Source organism: Vigna unguiculata, chromosome 9, assembly GCF_037176805.1.
Source record: "Vigna unguiculata cultivar grain cowpea cultivar isolate G323 ecotype 2 chromosome 9, ASM3717680v1, whole genome shotgun sequence".
In the NCBI taxonomy this organism is placed as follows: Eukaryota; Viridiplantae; Streptophyta; class Magnoliopsida; order Fabales; family Fabaceae; genus Vigna; species Vigna unguiculata.
Window position 1 is genome coordinate 1,268,235 of NC_140800.1, and position 21,511 is coordinate 1,289,745.

The 21,511-nt window shown below is 30.8% G+C and overlaps 1 protein-coding gene and 2 pseudogenes across 2 annotated transcripts; all 3 read right to left on the bottom strand.

Moving 5' to 3' along the window:
* Nucleotides 1-860: 860 nt before the first annotated feature.
* MCM6 (minichromosome maintenance (MCM2/3/5) family protein) lies at nt 861-6,516 on the bottom strand. Of its 2 annotated transcripts, none has more exons than XM_028086712.2 (19): nt 6,335-6,516; nt 6,091-6,240; nt 5,855-5,980; nt 5,521-5,683; nt 5,168-5,361; nt 4,871-5,057; nt 4,711-4,785; nt 4,196-4,425; nt 3,996-4,110; nt 3,262-3,336; nt 3,044-3,184; nt 2,744-2,947; nt 2,494-2,655; nt 2,356-2,411; nt 2,125-2,267; nt 1,988-2,044; nt 1,780-1,902; nt 1,434-1,564; nt 861-1,247 (listed from the first exon to the last, which is right to left on the bottom strand). In XM_028086712.2, exons 1-19 carry the CDS (start codon nt 6,409-6,411, stop codon nt 1,122-1,124), a joined length of 2,535 nt encoding a protein of 844 aa, XP_027942513.2. In that variant the 5' UTR covers nt 6,412-6,516; the 3' UTR covers nt 861-1,121. The 2 variants fall into 2 exon arrangements, with proteins under 2 accessions (XP_027942513.2, XP_027942511.2); XM_028086710.2 differs by having other exon boundaries at nt 1,988-2,047.
* A 4,228-nt stretch (nt 6,517-10,744) lies between these two features.
* LOC114162806 (putative purine permease 4 pseudogene) lies at nt 10,745-12,206 on the bottom strand (annotated as a pseudogene).
* Nucleotides 12,207-19,631: 7,425 nt separating this feature from the next.
* LOC114162822 (putative purine permease 4 pseudogene) lies at nt 19,632-21,183 on the bottom strand (annotated as a pseudogene).
* Between the last annotated feature and the right edge of the window lie 328 nt (nt 21,184-21,511).

Consider the following 21,511-nt stretch of genomic DNA (forward strand, 5'->3'; position numbering starts at 1 on the left):
AATATAAACAAATCAATTGCTAATAACCTTGTAATGCTTTGTGTGTGGATAAACTCAAATTCTAAACTTATCACTTGTGGGGTCTACAAACCCTCGATGTAGATATACCCTACCCTCTTCCATTTTGGAAAAGGGGAATATCAATAAATACTCTTTCATATATATTTTTGGAATATATTTCGATTAAACGAGATTAAAATACTTGTAATTTGGTTTAAGTAAACTTTTGTATGCGTGAATTTATTTGTGAAACGGATTTTAGTGTTAGAAGGGTACTTTTAAGTTTCAAGCTGTATCAAGACATTGTCAACAATGTATAAAATGAGTGGTTTGAAATTTTGTTAATATATTTTGTAAGAAACAATCAAAATATTACATATATTTTTTATAATTGTACAGCTTTCATAATCTTTGAGTCTTCATTTTTGTAATTGATTCAAGGCTTCTAAAATAAATGAGATAGATGATTAGGTAAGGTATGATATAACTGCTGGTTGGCGTACAAGTATGTCTAACATGAAATTAGTTATATTAAATCTTTATATTTTTAGGTTAATTCGAGAATATAGATAACGCTTAGTGAAAATTAAATTTTATACTACATAACTTTTTATGCGATGTGTATTTGCTTCAAAAGTTTATAACGTTTGATGTAAAATTTGATTTACTTGGTGATTTTTCATGTCAACTGCCTTATATTAGACTTAAATCTAGCCCACGTTAAATCGTTGCTAATCCTTCAAACACATATTAGTCGACATTTTTTATTTTATTTTTTTCCTTATCAATTATATTGAGCAAACCTTTTGTTTATACTAAAATGTAACATAACTAAATATGGATATTATTGGCAGCTACAATAAGTTGAGACGGACAGAAAATAAAACTAGTGATGAAACTGTGGGTCAACATGTGTAGGTACGTGTCTGATTTGGGAACATAGTTGAGTATAAAGTAAAAATATGATGAGAAGGACCAAAAGAATAATAAACACATATATTCTACATACAAATACATCATAAAGAACCATCATAATCAGTTTTCCATCACCTACAAAGCCATCAGATAAGGAATGGAAAATAGGAAGTGTGTAATTTCTAATTTCTTTTTCTCTAAGACTGTCAATCCACGACATAATTGGGAGCCACCGCTAAGATTCGGTTGTTTCTAGGTGCGCCTCCTCCTTCGGCAGCCGCCTCTTGCCCATCATCTACCACTATCAAATGACCTTCTCTGCGAATTAAACTCTGCACCACCAAGTGTATATTTAAGATGCTCATCAATAATATTTTTAATTCTTGAAAAGAAGTAATACTAGAATAAAATACTATCACCACCTCAATGATGTGATTACAGTTTTAATAAATTTCTTCCAAAACTTCACAAATTATAACAATTTTAATAGTGCTGGAAAGTTTTCAACAAAATAATACCTCTATAATAGCTTTAATTTTTGAAATTTCAGCTGTCACTTCCTCCATCGAACTGTAGTTATTTCTCTCGTTTCGTTGGTCTACGTACCATTGAATCAAATCTTTTTGTCTCATTCCAGCCAAACCATTTCCTGTGAAGTCCATAGAAATTCCATCTTTAATACAACAATAAATAACATTTGACATCTAATATTCCAAACAAAAAATCAATAAAAATATCTTGATGTGTAACATGATAGAGTATGCAAGTGTCCGATCCATTAAACCAAAAGCTAATTTGATTTAACATATAACTTTTCTCGTGTTTCAGAATTAAATAACAAAAGCGATGGTTTGAAGGGACCACCTTGCATAGCAGCCTCTTCATGCTGCCTAAGACGCATGATAAGGGCGCTGGTTACTCTTTGAAAATATTCATCACTTATAACGAGTTTTTTCGCTTGGGGTTTAGACCCATCCGCTGGATTTCCTGGGAGATAATAAAACCAATGCATAATTAAGCTACTTCTTTATCAATAGATAATTTCAAGGTAAATGGGATAGGGACACCTTACCATCTTTTCGGTCAGCTTGTCTCGTTCCCTGGGAGTTAGATCCATCTGCTTGATTTCCTGCTGGATAATTAACCAATGCATAACTAAGCTTAATCAAGTAAGGATATTCAAGGGAAAATTGGTGAGCAGCAGCTTACCATCATTAGCATCTCTATTATCATTTCCATCACCTCTTGCGTCATTAGCATCTCCATTATTATCATTTCCACCACCACCAGCTGCCCCGGCATTCTGATTTTCTTCTTGAAACTCAGACAGATCGATCTCACTCGACTCCACACTGCAGAGTAAAGTAAAATGCAATTATAACCGAAAGCTAGGTCCCAAAATAAAAACTGCAAAAGGTAAGCGTGAAATAAAATTCTTACCTTATAATAGAAGTTTTCAGCAGTTTAACTGCTAGACGAACATGGCGAGGTTGTACCTGATACCAAAAGCTTCTTTAGACCAAACAGAAAATATGAAATCAGTGAATATTGACAATAAGCCTCTGAAATTTGAAGAACCTGATTGTCCAAATGACACCGTGCGATGGCCTCTGACAGCCTGATTAATGCTTCCAATTGCCTAACTGTCATACGATAAGCAACCCTACTCCCTGGATTTGTATCACCTCTACGAAGCGCAACATAAGATTCTACCAGTAGTTTTCTGGCATCTGACGTGAGCTGCATTAATAAGGCTAAATAATAAGAAAGGTGCACAAACGCAAAAAGTTATCCTCATCAAGAGAAGCACTCCAAAGTAGACCTTAACCTTTGGTTTAAGAGTTTTTGCATATGCTATATAACGCTTCAGTTCTGCTGTAGTGAATGCTGGAGCAAGAGCAGCTTCTCGCTTTTGATGAACTCTCACAATATGATGTGCAATGTGATAATCTGTCTGATCATCTGGATCATCTATCATAACATATACGAGATCGAACCTCGAAAGTATAGCCGGTGGAAGGGCCACATTGTACTGAAAAAGAGAAAAGGAAAAAATAAAACAGTTAGGCCGAGTTGTATATAAAGGCGCGGTGATCCATGACCATGACTGGGTATTGGAACATCTTACCTTAAGTGGTTTAGATTTATCATAGCGTCCCCCTGCAGGATTGGCAGCGGCAAGAATGGACGTACGAGCATTAAGTGTTGCTTGTATTCCTGCTTTTGTGATACTAATAGTCTGTTGTTCCATGGCCTCGTGAATGGCAACCTACAATCCAATCAAATGAGACACTAGTCACTCCACGAGCAAGGCACGTAATGCAAGTAAAAAAGAATATGCCTTACCTGATCTTTGATGTCCATCTTGTCAAATTCATCAATGCAGCAGATGCCATTGTCAGCAAGCATCAAAGCACCAGCCTGAAACAAGAATTTATCGATATAAAAATCAAGTAGTCAGGCAAATATCGTGCAAATCACATAATGATGATTTTGCAACAACCAAGCATGTTGAAACCCTACATTCTGTTCTGTAGCACTCGATTTCATAAAGTACCTTCTAGTCACGGTTGATAAATAGTTCTATGCTACACTGAGTTGTAAAATATTGAAAATTTCTAGTTTCATAAATAGTTTCTAAGCTACTCTAAGTATCAGTTGTCGTTTTTAAATGAAAAATTCGCATTGCAACATCATGCAAACAATTTCGCATTACTGGAACTCACAATCCATACAGGTTCTGACTTAGTTCAATGCGTTTATGTAACACATTTTATTATTTCTTCATTACTTTTTTTCCAGGGAGTAATTCAGTCTAAAGCAGTTTCTATTACTGTAATATGCTTTAACACGTAGTATAAACAAATACAGCTCTTGTTTAATGCAACTCAAACTAGGAAATGCATTGCATATTTAAAATTAAATTTCACTAAATCATAGAAAAATGTCAGTTATACACAGATAACGAAAACTTAAAGTTTAACAGATTTTTAGGTACTTAGAAATAATCCAGCTGCCGTAATTGATAGTGCAACTAAACTTTACATTTCCAACAAATACAAAAGCGGAAGATTATTGACCTCAATACAAAACTCCCCAGTTTCTGGTTCCTTCGCAACAGTTGCAGTCAAGCCAGCAGCAGATGAGGATTTCCCAGATGTATATACAGATCTTGGCACTATGCCTGAAGTATACCTACAACGATAAAATAGCATACATAACCATTCACGTTGCACAAACCAGTATAAAGGAACCAACAAAAGAAAAAAGAGAGGATTACTTAAGAAATTGAGATTTTGCACAGCTGGGATCTCCAACAACGCAAACATTTATGTCTCCTCTGAGGTTGATGCCTTCATGAGTAAATTTGTGAACACCACTCATGAGCATAAGAAGGATAGCTCTCTTTATATCTGGATGACCAAACACAGTTGGAGCAACGCTTTCAACTAGTTTGTTGAAAAAATCAGGAGTATTCCTCATTCGTTGAATTTCATCCAGTTCCTGTGTCTGTTAAATCACCCAGGAAAATAAATATCGGGTTAATTACGTTTTTTTCAAATAAAAGATAGGCAGAAAAGCAATCAACCTAAAATTCCTAAATTGATTAAAATAAATGACAACAGCAATGATATTCAGTCAATGATTAAAGCAAAAACACAGCCCTTACATCAACATGAATATTCGTCAAGTTTCATAATAGAGGTGACACAGGTCCCAAAAGCTTATAATGTAGAATCTAAACCAAAAGATGATATTATAATGGATATAGATAGAGTGCATCATGAAACTTACAGTAAACTGTTGGTCATCTTCATCGACATCCTTCTTTCTATTCCTGATGTCTATTTCTCTTCTTCCATCACAAATCTGAATGAAATCATTCAAAAATAACATCCGTTACAAAATCAATCAGATCACATGAACATGACATGAACATTGACAAATAACCAACCTGAACAGAGTTAGCAATAAACGCTAGACGATAGGAGAGGTCTCTGACTCCCAGGGCCTTAAGGCCACTGACACCTTCATTTCCAGCGGTAGGACCCTTGCGTTCACGACGACACTCTGATCTCTCTCCAGGAGATGCCAATGCCATTATGTCAGGTATGACAACTACTGTACCTGTGAAAATCACCCTACAGACAGCCAGAATGGGATCGATTATTCTGTTATTCAAGTTCAGGCAATCGAAAGGGCCACTATACTTTGACTAGTTCAAGGAAATTTGGGGCAAGAGAAATCTCACGTGTCACCAGCCCTGGCCTGTTCCACGATCTCATGACGAAGAATAACATCCAATGACCTAGGAAGAGAGCCCGCAGGTATCTCTTTGGATGTCTCCTGCATCCTGACCCTCTGCCAATCAGCAAATTTGCTCTCCTGCCGAAGCAATACCCACCTTGTTCGATTGTTACAGGTGGCATTTGTACAGATTGTTGGCTGCGGTATGGCATAACATCAAAATTGGAATAGCAAAATTTGCAACCAATACACCCAGCAAATAAAAGATAATAAATAATAAAATACATACATGAACATAACATGATAATGATAAAACATGACAACAATCAAAATTAAACATAATATTGTGTTAACCACCTCGGTATACTTGAATTGCTGTTCAACATTCTTTATAACACCACCGCATTCCAAGCACTTGAAAGTCCCCTGGAGAAGTTCAGGTCGAACCTCACTTGTCCTCGTCACCACTCCTGTAACGGATACAAGTCTCCCAATTTCCGATGTACCCAATTCCCTTAACCTGCAAAAGGGTAAGCTTAGCGGTGAACAAAATGCACGGAATTATTTTCATATGTGCTCACTCAAACTCTACCAAATTGAAACACCAGAGCCTTCAATTTAAGTTAAAATTCGACACAACCAACAAACTAAAAACAATTAACATAAAAAGCTGGAACAAGAATTCACAGACCGCTTAATAACGGCAATATTGTAAAAAGCAACATTGATGTCCTTGTTAGGGCCATCGTCGGATACAACTGACGGCTTGAGTTCCATAACAAATCTCTTGCAAGCATTCCTCAAATAAGGTTCATATCTACAAAAAGCATATCTCAGTGCCGCGAAATGTTAAGAAAATGTTGTAGCTCCTAATCTCAGCGTCCCAAATCATAAAACATTTCAAAGTCTCAAGACAGGAATAAAAACCTCAAATATTCATCAGAGATAGTCTGCTGGAGGAGGTCGCTGAATCTGACGACATGTGAGAAATCGATGAACATAGTGTTGGATTCGTTGACTCTCATCACTTCAATCTCCGCTTCGTATTGAAGCTCGTTCCGTTGGCTAGATTTGAAACTGTTGATTCCGATCAAACAAGCAGCAGAGTTAGTAATTTCCATTCGAAATGAAGAAGAAAGAATCAGAAGACAAAAGCGAAGAAGAAGGGAACCTTTTGAGAAAATCCAAAAAAGCGTTCTCAACCGTAACGGCTTTCTCGTCCACTGCGAACCCACTGAACGCTTCCATTGTCGATTGTTCTGCTTTCTCTGCCTCTTACTGAGAACTCCGAACCCTAAACTCTTTTGTCTTTTGAAATCTCAATTCTCTTGTACAGTTTCTTACTAATGAGTGTGTGCTCTGGCGGGAAGTAAATGACCGGGAACAACGTCTTCCCGCCAAAACGATACATTGATGGGCCTCTTTGGGCTCTTCTGTCACGGCCCATTTGTTTTTTCTGTCTACTCAAGCCCATGTCTTCATAGTCAAGCTCATTTCTTACACAACTTATTTTTTATCAACGTATTTAATTTGAACTAGATAAAATACTTTGTCCTTCAAAGAAAGATAATTAATTAAGCTTTAAAATTTAAAAACATGAAAATTATATCTTATTTTATTTGACTTCACTCCAATGAGTGTAAGGTTTTTCTTCTCCCACCCTTTTTCTTCCTGTACCCCATAAAACATGTAATCCTTCAACTACCCCTCATTAATAAAAATTTCTGCACACTTTTTTAAGTATATTTTAGTTTTTGTATTTTGAAAGATGTTTTTGAATCTGTAAAATAATAATTAATTCGGAAAGTATAAAAATATTTATATATTAGATATTTTAAAAGGTATTTTCCAATTTGGAAATATCTTTATAAACATCCAATTTGACATATCGGATGTTTTTAACGGTATTTTTGAATTGAAAATATTTTCAGAAATATTTACTTTAATTTTTTTTTTTAATATTTTGAATTGAGTGTTTTCTGAAAAAAAAAATTAAGTGAGAAAAAGGAAAGAATACCATATAAATTGTGGAGCCATAGAAAATGGTGCAGGGAGTTATGGGTGACAATTTTGGATGGACTGACTTGTAGAAAAAACGCGGGACAGGTTGAGATGTTGATCTCCATAGACCCGTCCCTCATAAGCTAAAAGTGGGACAGATGGACTGGGTTGTTGGTCCATTTAAAAAAATAAATATTTTCTTTTTTTAATTTTTACATCATTTATCTGTTTTTGGAAGTTAATAATAATAATAATAATAATAATATTATTATTATTATTATTATTATTATTGAATATAAGATATATTTTTTATGCAATTTTAGGTTAACAAAATTGTAAGGTGATGTATTGCTATTATACTTTATGTATAAACTTCGTTGTTATTGTTGGTTGTCTTTGATTAACTGATTGGAATTATTTCAATAAAAAATAAATCTCAATTATTATGGAAAAACAAACAAAATTTTATTTTGCTCATTATAAATATAAATCAACTCGCGAGGTGGTACAAACAAAAAAAGTAAATCTATTTTTGAATTATAAATATAAATCAACTCGCGAGGTGGTACAAACAAAAAAAGTAAATCTATTTTTGAATTGCGGGACAAGTCAGCCTGACTCACATTTTGCGGGTCAAAATGCAAGGTGTGCCGTAATGAGTCGAACTGGTCCGCTTTATCATCCCTACACGAAGCCCCACTTATAAAAAAATAAGGTTTTTAATATATTTGACTTTTTGGGTAGAATGGGAGTACTGCATTTAATGGGGTGCAGGAAGAAAAGCCCATGAGAGCATTCTGTTGCCACTAAACATAGTTTAGATGAGGAAATAATGGGTTTGGATCTTAGAAGATGGAGCAGTTCCATTGAAGATAGTTTAGAGGAACAAATTATTGGTTGTGAATCTTATGAGATGGAGTAGTTTCATTCACCCAAGAGATTTTCTTTTTTCAAATCTCAATGTCAATGCTACTGGTTCGGTGAAGGAACTGTGATCGAAAAATATGTAATGAATATTAGATTCTGAATCAGGCCTAATCATCACATAATCCATAAAATCACCACATCAATTTTTATTATTTATTTCTTCAACTTACAATGTTGTCTTATGAAGACACTAAATCTTTACTGAATTTTGGTTTTTAAATTTGTTTATTTACTAAATTGTGCATAAAACTATGTATTTATATTTAAAACTAAGAGTTGAAGAGGCTTGTACGTAGTAAAAGAATTCTGACAAATTTGTTTAATTTTAAAATTAATAAACATAATTAATTAAGGGAAATTAAAACTAAATCACACTATCCAAATAAAGAGTAGCATTAAAATATAAGATAAATATCATTTCGGGAGGGCAAGCACGGGATGGATTAATTTATTTATTAATATTAGTGCATTAAATTATTAAATTATGAAATTATTTATATTAACATTAAGTGGTCGGAATGAATTTGAGTTCGAACTTTGGAACAAAATTTGATCTTTCAATTTAGTATATAAAAAAGAAAACGTGATAGTAATATGTGTGTATATAATTGAAAGATTTTTATTAAATATAATGAATCTGTCAATTATGGACATAGATCAATCCGAAATTTATATCGTGTTTGGTAAAATCAATAACTTAATTATTACTTTATTTAATTATTTTCATTTTTAAAAATAAATAAATAATTAATTCAATTAATATTCATTAAATAATTTAATTTAAATAAAATTATGTGTAGAGATAAAAAAAAATATACATCTAAAAAGAAATAAAAAAAATACTTGACATTTTAATACAAATTTTTTTAATTTGAATTTGTAATTACATAATCATATAATTTTATTCATATATCAAAAACTTGAAAATTATTTTTGTTAACCAGTTTTATTAAGTTAATAAATTCGAAATTTATAACTGCAATAAATTATGATCTAACTTTAACTATTAACTTATCAACCACCAACCAGTTTTTCACCTACTAACACCTATAAGCTAGCTTATAATAAATCTGATACTTTTAATCACAATATAAAATTATACAATACCAGTGACGAGCAACATTTTTTAGTTTTTGACTGATGTGTACTTTTCATAATAGAAAAACGAACTTTTGTTTTGGAAGTCTAAATAAATTTTAATTGTAACGAATGAATAGAAAGCGTGATTATCCAAAATGTTGTTTAAAATTATATATTGGCACCAAACTATGATACAGTAAGATTTGATAAATTAAACTATACACCTCCCAAATATTTATCTCCTGATATACACAAAATAAATAGTGTTTGAATAATTAGCAATGAGTTGAAAATAAGAGTGACAAAATGGATCGTTTTAATCCGATTTGTCTGTGGTCTGCCAAAAATAAATTAGGTCGAGCTGATTCACTTTAACATCCCTAATTAAAAGTAAGTAATATATACCGAACAATATCAAGCATTATAAAAGTTCAATTTTTTAACAAAAATGATCATTTGATTTTTATCAAATCATATTAATATAAGATAACTTTCTAAGATATTAACGAATGATGCTCATAAGAGAAATGGACTTGTGAAGACAAAAACTAACATAGAAACAAAATTTGGGAAACAATGCATAAAAAAGGAAGGAGTGTCATATTTGTGTATAGAGAGAAAACTATCTTAAAAAGGTTGGAACTTGGAATGCATCTAAAAGATACAAAAATTGCTCTCATATATAGCTGCACATAGTATATACGTAATTATTTCGATAAGATCCTAGAAATCTTTTTTCTCACATAAAGTCACAAAATAAGTTTTAAATCCTCTTTGAAACAACCATCCCCTTATATCCAACAATTCCTAAATTGAGCTTCTCTTCCAGAAATATGTGTCCAAAATAGCAATACCTTGAATAAGTTTCAAGTTTGTCTAGATCAACTTAAATGCCATGTTGCACTTCATAAAACAACAACATTTTCAAACCATTTTAAATAGTTGTGAGTGTTCACAAATTTCCTCTAAAATTCTTTTTTCACGTAATAATAACTATATATGAGATGAAAAAGTATTAGAGAGTTGTATGCATTGTCAAAATTTTTACACAATAATAAAGGTCATGATTTATTTTGAATTAAATATATTTTTTGTCCCTTAATTTTTGATAAAACTTGAAATTAGTCTATCTTTGAATCTTTGAAATTTTTGACCAATTTAGTGGGTGAATTTAGTTCTTTTAACTAAATTTTGTTAAATTTATTTAATGTTTTAAACACGTTTCTAAGTAAACATTGAAGCCGAAATGAGTTAAACGATATAAACAACTCAAATAGTATCATGAGATACGTTTAAAATGTCAAATAAATTTAAAAAAAAATTGGTTAAAATGATTAAATACACGTATTTCTAAAATTTAAGGACTAAATTAGTCTAAAATGTCGAGGGAAGACAAAAAAAAACATATTTAACCCATTTTTTACCCCATTTTTTTTGGAGATTTGAAGTTATATCCTTGTTGATCTTCTCTATTATTAGTTCTTGATGATCTTACTATTCTAGGATAGGATATGATTCTCGCGTTATTTTTTTTTTTCCATCAATACCAGTTAATAAAATTTATGTGAAGATATTTATGAACGCAAATAAACTTCTGCTAATACATTAAAACCACTCATAAACTGAAGAGTAAATTTATACAAGCAACAACGTTCTGAAAACATAAAACTGATACTTAATAATCGACACTCGTGGAAGATGACACGACAAACTACATCACACAAACGAAAAAAAAAAAAACATAGTTCAGTAAGCCACAATGTTGACGACGTCGTTCTTGTTCTTGTTCCCGGTGAGAGCCTTGTGTTGGTCCTTTTGATTGAGTTTGTAGATGCCATAGACATAAGAGAGGAACCCCCAAATGCAGAGAACAGTGGAGATGGCTTTGAAACCACCGAATGCATCTTTGTAGACGACAACTCCTCCCAACACATTCATGGACAACAACGCTGTCATGCAAATGCCCCCTGTTAGAGAACATGTCAAGAACACCATTCCTGCGGTTCCCATGAAACATAGCTGCCAAGTCACCACATTTCCCATCACTGTCACCCAGTAAACCACGCTTCCCTTGTCAAACACCATTCTACTTTCCACCCTCATCTTTGCGAATCCACCCCCACACGCCATGCCGATTGTGGCCAGTGCTGTTGCTGCCAACTCCATCACAAGCTGCATTTCCATCACCATTTCGTAGCAGTTCACCCTCTTGTAGATCTTCTCCATCAGAGGAAGGTAGAACGCGAACATCAGGCCTGCGGCTATGGTGCAGAAGAATCCAAAGAAGTAGTGCTTCCGTGTGATCCCCTTTGGTGTCTCGTGGCTCGAGTCCAGGGCTAGGAGGATGGAGCTCAGGGTGAGAAGGATCACACAGTTAACGTTTGAAAAGGTTAGTTTTTGCTTCACGATGATGACAGAGAAGAGAAGGTTGAAAACAAGTTGGGAAGATAGGAGAAGCGCGGAGGTTGAAATGGGAAGATACGAATTTCCCCACGAGAAGAAAAGGTTGTTGAATCCTAACATAACACCGATTGAAACCGAGAGAACTAACATTCTCGGAGTGAAATCAGTGAAGGGAACCCTTTTTGTGAGATTAAAGAGATAAGGGACAGAAATTGGGATGATCAAGAGAGGAAAACCTGCGGTTTGAACCCAGGTTGAAACCCAAATGCTAGAACCTTTGTGGATGAAGTAATACTTAGAGAGCAAACTTGCAGAAAGAGAACCCACAAAGAGACAGAGATAGTTGATGACGAGAAGGGGCATGTACCTCTTGTTGGTAATACTCTTTTGATCTGCATGCACCTGCATTGTGGTGTTGTTGGGCATAGGAAGAGCTGAATCTGCATGCAAATGTGGTACCTCTTCTTCTTCGCCTTGACGATGATGAGTGAACTCAATTTCAGTTGTGTGGTTATTGACAGAAGGGGTCATGGTGAGAGAAAAGAAGATGACGATGAAGGTGTGTTGGGAAGAGTGATGATGTAACCTCTTTGGAACAGAGCGATCAATTTTTGAAACCGAACAATTGATGATGTTATTCCACTGTTTTTCCTTGCATGTCACCTTAAGCCACATCCATCTGTCACCTCTGTTTCTGATATTCTTATGTGGTAGTGTTACTTATTTTTGTGACTGTGAATTGTTAAAACAGTCACTTATTTACCACGATAAGTTAACAATTATTTAATTACTTATTAAAATACCATTAATTAACTTCAATATTACTATAAAAACATTATTAATCAACTATATATAAAAAATTAAATATATTTTTAATTCTTTAACATGAAAAATTAAATATATTTTCAATTCTTTAACATGAAAAATTAAATATGTTTTCAATTTATTAACATGAAAAATTAAATATCTTTTTAATTCTTTAACATAAAATTAAAATTTGTTTATTTTCAAGATTATAATATATTTTGATCCATACTAAAAATGAATGAATATTATTTTAATTAAATTAAATTAAAATTTTTTTTATATATTAAACACATTTTATGATCTAAAACGTCCAAAAATTTTAACATAATAAAACTAAAAGAACTATATTTATTAAATTTTAAAGTGTCAAAACCAAAATATTAATCATATAATTCTTTTTAACTAAAATGTTAAAATTTTGAAAGAAAACAAATTTTAATTTCATCTCAAAATTAAGAGATTAAAAAAATATTTAATTATATAAAAAGTAAATCGTTAAAACATTATTTCTTTTACTAAAAACATAATGAACTACTCACCAACATGAATCCCGTTCACACCACCTTTTTATTCCGTTTCGATATCTTCTATGTTTCTCTATCCCACTTTTGTATCATTTGGCATTTTCTTTAAGTTATATTAATTTTAATTAAATATATTTTTTAAATCATAATATAAAGTAAGGTGCGTAGATTTTCTCGTGTTTTTCAGTTTATTAGATATTTATTCATATCGTTATCGGACGAAGTTTTATCTCCAATATTAAGAGTTTATTGTTTGAACAAAAATATTACATAAAAATAACGTGAAATTAAAATTAATACTCTTTAATTATAAATTTCTCTCTCACATAATAAATATAAAAAAAAACAGCACTATTAAATTACACTGAAAATTTGGTCCTTGAATAAAAACATTTTTCGTGAAGATTTATAAGTTTTGTGAGTTTCAATATGAAAAATTGTAGGTTTCCTTAGCATTCTGGCTGACTTATAGCATTGCATGCAAAGTGTGGGAAATGACAAACTCATACACTTTGATATTTACAAAACTGGCACAGGGCACAGCAATTTAAGCCTATGGTTTGAAGCATCTTCTGCTATGCATCAGTTCAAAACATGTGAGCTGTGAAATTTCTGGGCTACCCATATGCATGCATTCACTTTTTTCATCGATATTATCACCTTTACCCTCAAACTAGAATTTGGATTCTTTTCTTTATTCTATTATTTTTTACTGTAATTTCATAATATACTAATTATCATAAATTTTATTGTTTTAAAATATATTAAAAATTTATTTAAAATATTAATACAGTATAATTTTAATATTAAACAAATAACAACATTCAAAAAATTAATAAAAAATCTAGACTCCTCAAACGACCAACACAACACCAAAACCTTAATAAAATTTATAAATAAAATTAATGGAATACTAACTTTCTTTTTTACCTTTTTAACTTGGAATTCTTAATTAAATCATTTTAACATTTTAATCTCCGTGGATAATATAATTAAACTATTTTTGTTAAATTTTACCCAGAATGCCTTATTGAAAATTGAATTAACTCTTCAGCTTCTTCGTGTTTTGAATTTTATACCACTGAAATTGTTAACAAAATGTTCAACCATTTTATACGCATTGCGAATTATTGAAAGAAGGTAATACCTTAATTATTTATAAAAACATGAAATATTAGATATGTTTTTATATAATATATACTTGTTATTTATCTGAAAGCAAAAGTGCCAAAAATAAAACAAAAATGCATAATAATGTTCTATTCACTAACTTATTTTCTGTTTTTAATGTATGATTCTCTCGGACAACTTTTGTAGCAATTCATATGGACAAAATATCAAAGTATCTTTTTCGCATTTTTCTTGCAGGTTAAAGTTGAAGTTCCGTGTTGATTATTTATCAAATAAATGTTTACATTAAGTATTAATTTAAGTTATTTCAAATAAAATCTTATTTTTAATTAAAAGGTACTAAAGACAGATAAATAAAACAATTCAAAATTCTAATAGAAGACTACTACAAATAAAAGTTTTATATAATTGAATGGTTTTATATACATAGATCAAATAATAGTATAAAAATTTAAAATAAAAAATAAACTAGGTATCTCAAGAAGTTGCCTCTAAAACTTTAAATTTGTTTCACACCCATCTACTTGTAGATTTGGCTTTTTCTTTTAAATACATAATGTTATATGAGATTTACTAAATAAATAATATTATCATAATTTATTTTAAGGTCTACAATTTTAAAGGAATAAAGTAAAAAAAAAAAAACTTTCAATGTTAACAAACTGATATAATTCATGATAGTAAAATATGTTATTGAATACTTGTTAGTACATGCTATTTAGTTTAAATAAAACCATATTAGATATTATTACGAATTTGACATCTCAATTATACTAATACTTTAAAATTTATTAATTATTTGTCATCATATAAACATCAAGAAGATATATCCTTCATTTTTGTGATATAAATTTTCTAATGTTTTTAGAGTTATGTTTATTTTAATGTCTAATTTAAATACAGATAAACATGTTTTATTGTTATAAAACTGAACATTGATTATAAATAATGAAAATAAAGGAGACGTGTTTTGAAATAAATTGGTGGGACTAATTTGTCCCTTTGTCAAAATGTTTTGATAAAAACTCAATTTACACTTAAAAGAATAGTTAGAAGTTTAAATACAAGTTAAAAGTTTTATATTGAATAAAAATGAAGAAATTAAATATTATAAAAGAATAGTTATTCCAATAACTCACATAAGCTCCAGAAAAACATATATCTATGGGTGAGAGGATGAAAATTTAATTATAAAAGTTGAGGAAAAAGAGAATAGAGAACGATGGTGCAAGGTAAGATGAAATAAGAAAGAAATTGTAATTGTTGTCTTGAGTAGAAAAAACTTTATTTTTCTCTCAAAACTATTTTATACCAAATGAGAAAATAAACCTATTTATTTATGTTTAACATGCAAAGGTTAATTGGCTAAATGAAAAATAATAAAATTTTGAATATCAATGCCTTAAATTCATTGAACAAATTCTGAAACTATAAAATTTAAAAACTTACGTTAATTGAGTGACTAAATATTCACTAAAACACTTGATAGAATGTTATTATAAGTAAAAATTTTAATTTTTAATGTAAGGAATAATTTTAGCTATCTAAAATGCAAACAACTAAACAAAATTTGAGATGACTAAGCAAATTATATAAAAAGTGTCATTATTTTTGTCGGCATAGTTTTACTTGATGAAATCAAATTGGCTAAACAAAATTCCTATAAATTATATTTTAAAACTGAACTTAAAAGACACCGAACTATATTCTTTAACGGGAAGTATTAGAAAATACTATAAATATTACATATATTTTAACAATTTTTTTTATTTTGTACGTTTTGTTTTATAAATAATTAGTCAATCAAAGTTTAAATTACGTTATGATATTGTTAAAAAATGACTATCTCCCTTTATGGATTAAAATAATTATTTAAATAAAAGTACTTTTAAAAGTTATTATTCAACAAAGAGTTTCTAGGTTGTTTTTTTAGAGTGTCAAAGCGGGTCAGACCCGTTGGATTAGGTTGCCAGTCCACCAAACAAAGGACGAGTTAGGTTGAAGTTTGTAACCAGTCAGTTCGTCATGGTCCAGTCTGTCGATTTCGCTATGGCGGGCCAAAGGCAGGTCAACCCGTCCTGATCCGTCAACCCTTTTTTTTATAAAATAATTTATCTATGTAAAAAAATTTATAAACAAAAATTTTAAAAAAGTTAAAAGAAAATTAAAAAAAAAAGTAGCTCGCCAACCCACTAGCCCACCCTGAGGTGGGATGGATTACAGAATTCAACCTATTTTGCTATGACGGGCCAGCCCGACCCAACCTGTTTTTGGTGGATCAAAGGCGGACGGGCCAAAACAGGTCGGGCTGGCCTCTTTTTACACCCTTAATTTTCTTTAGTAAAAGCGTTTTTTAAAAAGATTTATAACTTTTTCAGTACCTTCAATTTATTCATTATACTTTGATTCCTGATTTTGAATTTTAATATATTTTTAATATTAACAATAATTAACATCGTATTGAACCGAACTTTAGTTAATATTAGTAGTGTTGAGATTTGGTCTTCTAAGATCATATTCAGTTAGATGATATTGATAAAACATTGTTAGACATAAGTATTACATGGACATAGCACAAGACAATGGTCATTTTCAAGTAAGCACATTATGTAGGAAGATAGTTTGTTTGATTAATTTGTTATGAATTGTGAATATAATTGTGAGGATTGGAATATATAGGAAAGAAGTATTTGGATTACAAATGTAAAGTATTATCTTATATCATGGAGATAATTTGTTTGAAAAACATTGTACATAATTTTGTATATAGATTGGAGCACCTAAGTGCTCTCATATATAAATATATATATATATATATATATATATATATATATATATATATACTTTACTATAAAAAAACATTATTACATGTTTATATGTTTGTTAATGTTTAAGTATTACATGCTAAAATAATTTATCATGCAAAAACAGATGATTTAACAATTATGAGAGACTTAAATAAAGGAAACAAATGTAACATGATCACTCTTATTACTACTAATAAGATCCTTGAAAGAATATTCTTATAAAATATTCTTCGTCATATACACAAACCAACATTCAACAAGTTATTATAATAATATTTCATGTATAAGTTAATTTCTTAGATTTAGTTCTGCACAACAAAAGAGAAAAATATATGTTGAGACATGGAAAAGGAAATGATAACTATATTCATGTGATTCTGATAAGTCTTTACCAAAACACAGTCACATAAACGAACAAAAGCAAAATATCTATTGAATTCAAAAAAAAAAAAAATGAAACACCTTTTGCCCTCATAAACAAGAGAAGGACAATAAAAGAAAGTTCTTAAAAATGATTATGATAAAAATCACATATCAACATAAAAAGATTTTGATATATCTTATGGAGGAAATTTTCAACTCTATCTCATAACTGATACTATGTCTCAACCCTCGTTTGATAATTTTATTAATTAAAGATGTAAACTTATATTCATTGTATTATATTCAAAATATATAATGAACTTCTTTATAATACTAATGTAAGTAAAATAATATAGATTAATAAATTTTCAATCTACGTAAATAAAAATCTCTCAACTAGAACAACCCTCCACCAACACGATTTTAACAATTAAACCTATCTCCTGTTTTGTCACTCGTAAACAAACATATATTAGATTCATAATATATTTTACACTCTGAATTTTGATAAATTCTAAAATATACATTAATTATCATAATTAATAACACATATTTTTCATAATTGCAATAATAATAAAATAATAGAAGTATAACCACATGATTTACTACTAAACAATCTAGATTTTAAACTTTTTATATTTATACATATTTTTGTACTGTACGGGTCTATCGGTACACCGTGATCGGTCTAAGTCAACATGAACCGATCAAGGAGATTACTTCAAAGAAGATTTCCAAAGATGTTAATGATTTGCTGGTTCAAGCACACCACAAACTATTTATGAGAAATTACTATCTGTTTGCACCTTACTTAGTTTCTCAACAATTGTCAACTTAACTGAGAATTACAGTTTGGACAACATGACTCCACCAAACGGACACACCCTCAACACAGAGGATATGCTAATCTTCTCTTTGTTGTTCCTCTACATAAGTACTACTTGGCCTGGTCGGTTATGCTAAACCTATGGGTTTGCTTGAAAGTGAGTTCATCTCCAAATTAAGCATAACTAGGTTAGTAATCAGGATTAAATAGGATTGGACTGTGATTAGATCAACCCTAATTAAATGTATGGTTGTTGAGATTTTTTTATCTTGTATTAATTACAACATTTATTATTTTCATCAATCGATCTCCTGCTGACTTTAATATCGAAATACTTTTAACAGATATCCAATAATTAATTGACAAACAGGATAACACCGAACAAGGAGTAAGGACACGAAACTTGAAGGACTTGAAAATAGTATAAGTGGACATTAGATTATACAACGGATACATTTATTATTAACTTTTATATATTATTAAACTAAAAGACAATCAATTAGTTACTATTTAATTTATTTAAAATTATATGAATAAGTTTTATTTTAAGAAAGTCAGCTAAGATGAGTTTTCTGTATATTTCTCCAATGATGAATTAAAATCTTATATTTCCGTGATAAAATCCTATATAAGCATAATTATTAAATGAAATTGTTAAATAAGAGATCAATCAATACCAAATCTATAACACTAGTTAAACACTCTCAATTTTCAAATAAAAAGTTAATCTAATAAAAATTCTACATTACAAAGAGAACTTCTTTAAATTTAGTTACTTCTTACAGACAATCATTAATTGATTCACATAGGTGTTATTATTAGATTTTTATGGTAACTTTTTCTACATTGGGGATTTTATATGCAAAAAAAAAAAGTTATTATATTTTTTTTTTCTGGTATTCTTTGTATATATACTCTTGCAAGTTGAAATAAAGTTTATTATTCTATTATTGAATTGTTTATAGGGTTAAAAAACTTAGAGAAAAAATGAGTTTGAGACAAGACATTTCAGTTTAATCCTTTTAACATCTAGGTATATTAATGACAGTATTTGATAATTAACAGTTTCAAATTTTAGATTTTACATACAAAGAATGCGTAACCAATATTAGAGAAATAATCACAAAGTGAAATCACCTTATATTATAGAACTATTCTAGAACATGTAGTTCGTGACTCGCTTCAAAAATCTCCCTAAACTTTTTATCTTTTGGTCAACAATTTCCAGTCAAGTTTAGAAACAGATTTCATGTGATACGACCAAAGATGTTACAGCTATAGATATAGAAATATATAATAAATTTAGCGTTTAATAATAACTGCACTAATTATACTAACTTCTTATTTATACAGTTATCTCATCACAAATAATTAATTATTAGTTGTTAAAGTAATTATTTAAAAACTTCTGCACTATATATATATATATATATATATATATATATATATAAATAAATAAATAAAGGTGTTTAGTAAAAAAATTCTAGCTAGGAAAATATATTTAACATACTATTTTTCATAACCTTAACTTAATTATCTGCAAATTTATTCGGTAAAGAGAAACGTACCAAAAAATCTTATAAACCAAGTGCATGTGTATAGTTGAAAAGATTAAACGGAGAAAACAAACACATTTGGATTTTAAGCATAGTTTCATTACATAACCAACAACATCTAGAAACACAAAGAAACAAGAACACGTCTTACAAATTCAAATACGATTCAAACACAAAACATACAAACTCAAATCTAAACATAACAAACATCCAGAAATTCTGCAACAAATTGAAGACTGGGCCAAACTAGGTACCACCTTTGAAACTGATGATTCTTGTCGAAGTTCTACAGTTGAACTAATTAACATCAGAGTTTCTTCTAGGGATCAACTCAGCGGAAGATCCGGTGCTGCTGCTGTTCTTCCTTACAATAACCTTCTTTTTCTTCCTAATGATGTACATGCCAAAGACATAAGAGCAGAAGCCCCAAATGCAGAGAACAGTTGAGACAGCCTTGTAACCTCCGAAAGGATCTTTATAAGCCACCACTCCTCCCAAAACATTTATAGATAACAACGCAGTGGAACAAATCCCTCCGGTTAGAGAAGATGTCAGAAAAACCATTCCTGCAGTTCCCATAAAGCAACATTGCCATGTCACCACATTCGACAAAATGGTTACCCAATAAATAGCGGTTCCTTTGTCGAAAACGCTCTCGGCCTCTTTTTTCATGTCAGAAAACCCTCCGTCACATGCCATGCCTACAGTGGCCAATGCCGTTGCAGTAATCTCCATTATCAGCTGCATTTCCATCACCATTTGGTAGCAGTTCACCTTCTGGTAGATCTTCTCCATCACTGGTAAATACAAAGCAAACAAAAATCCTGCACCGATGGTGCAGGTGAACCCTATGAAGTAGTTTTTGTTTGTGAGACCCGGTGGCTTCTCGTGACTCGAATCCAAGGCTAGAATGACGGAACTAACGGTGATGAGGATCACACAATTTAGGTTTGTAAAGGTTATCTTTTGTTTCACAATGAGGGAAGACAGAATGAGAGTGAAAACCAACTGGGAAGACAAAAGAAGTGATGAGGTTGAGACAGGAAGGTATGCCACACCCCATGAGATTAAAAGGTTGTTAAACCCTAACATAAGACCAACTAAAACACAACACAGGTACATCATTTTGGTGAAACCTGCGTAAGGTTTTCTCTCTGAGTATTTAAGGATAAATGGGAGAAAAATGGGAAAGATTAGGATGGGAAAACCAGCGGTCTGAACCCATGTAGAGACCCATTTGCTAGCACCTTTGTGAATGAAGTAAAATTTTGACATCAAACTCGCAGAGAGTGACCCAACAAAGAGAAGAAAGTAGTTGAAAAATAAAAGAGCCATATACCTCTTGTTGCTTGTGGACTTTTGATCTTCATCGTCCTCTTCTTTGTTGTTGTTCTCCATGAATGAAGAGAGATTTGGAAGAGTTTCTTCCGCATAAGCTATTTCAGCTTCGATATCGTTGGTGCCGTTCTCGTGAGGGCTTGTGAGAAACTGATGATGCAATGCTGATGGTGATGTGGTTGCCATGGATGCTAGATTGAGAATAGAGAGATTTCTTTTTTTTCTTTGATCAAACGATAGAGAGAGGATTGATCTGGGATAGGTAGAAGTATCTCTTATATAGCCGCATGAACTTTAATTATATATATTCATTTATGGTTAATAAATAAACTAGCATTTATGAATTAACATTTCATCCATGACAGCTAGTAAAATACGTTAAGGTTTATTTCATAACGTTAAATTTGATGAATTCATTATACATTAAAATTTTAAATAATTTAAAAATATTTATATATTTTAATTTCTAAATAATGTTATATCAAATATTAAAAGTTGTTTTTTCTAAATTGTAAATTTTGTTACAAAGTGTTATTTTTCTAAATTTGACATATTTTAGCTCATAGAAATATTATCTCTATGGGT

What these genes read in the sequence shown, in the direction of transcription:
- MCM6 (XM_028086710.2), bottom strand. Translation starts at nt 6,411, where the DNA reads ATGGAAGCGTTCAGTGGGTTCGCAGTGGACGAGAAAGCCGTTACGGTT. An exon ending in AGCAATTCAAGTATACCGAG is followed by an intron (nt 5,362 to 5,520) that starts GTGGTTAACACA and finishes GCCATACCGCAG; the next exon opens with CCAACAATCTGTACAAATGC. An exon ending in CAAAAACTCTTAAACCAAAG is followed by an intron (nt 2,656 to 2,743) that starts GTTAAGGTCTAC and finishes TTATTAATGCAG; the next exon opens with CTCACGTCAGATGCCAGAAA.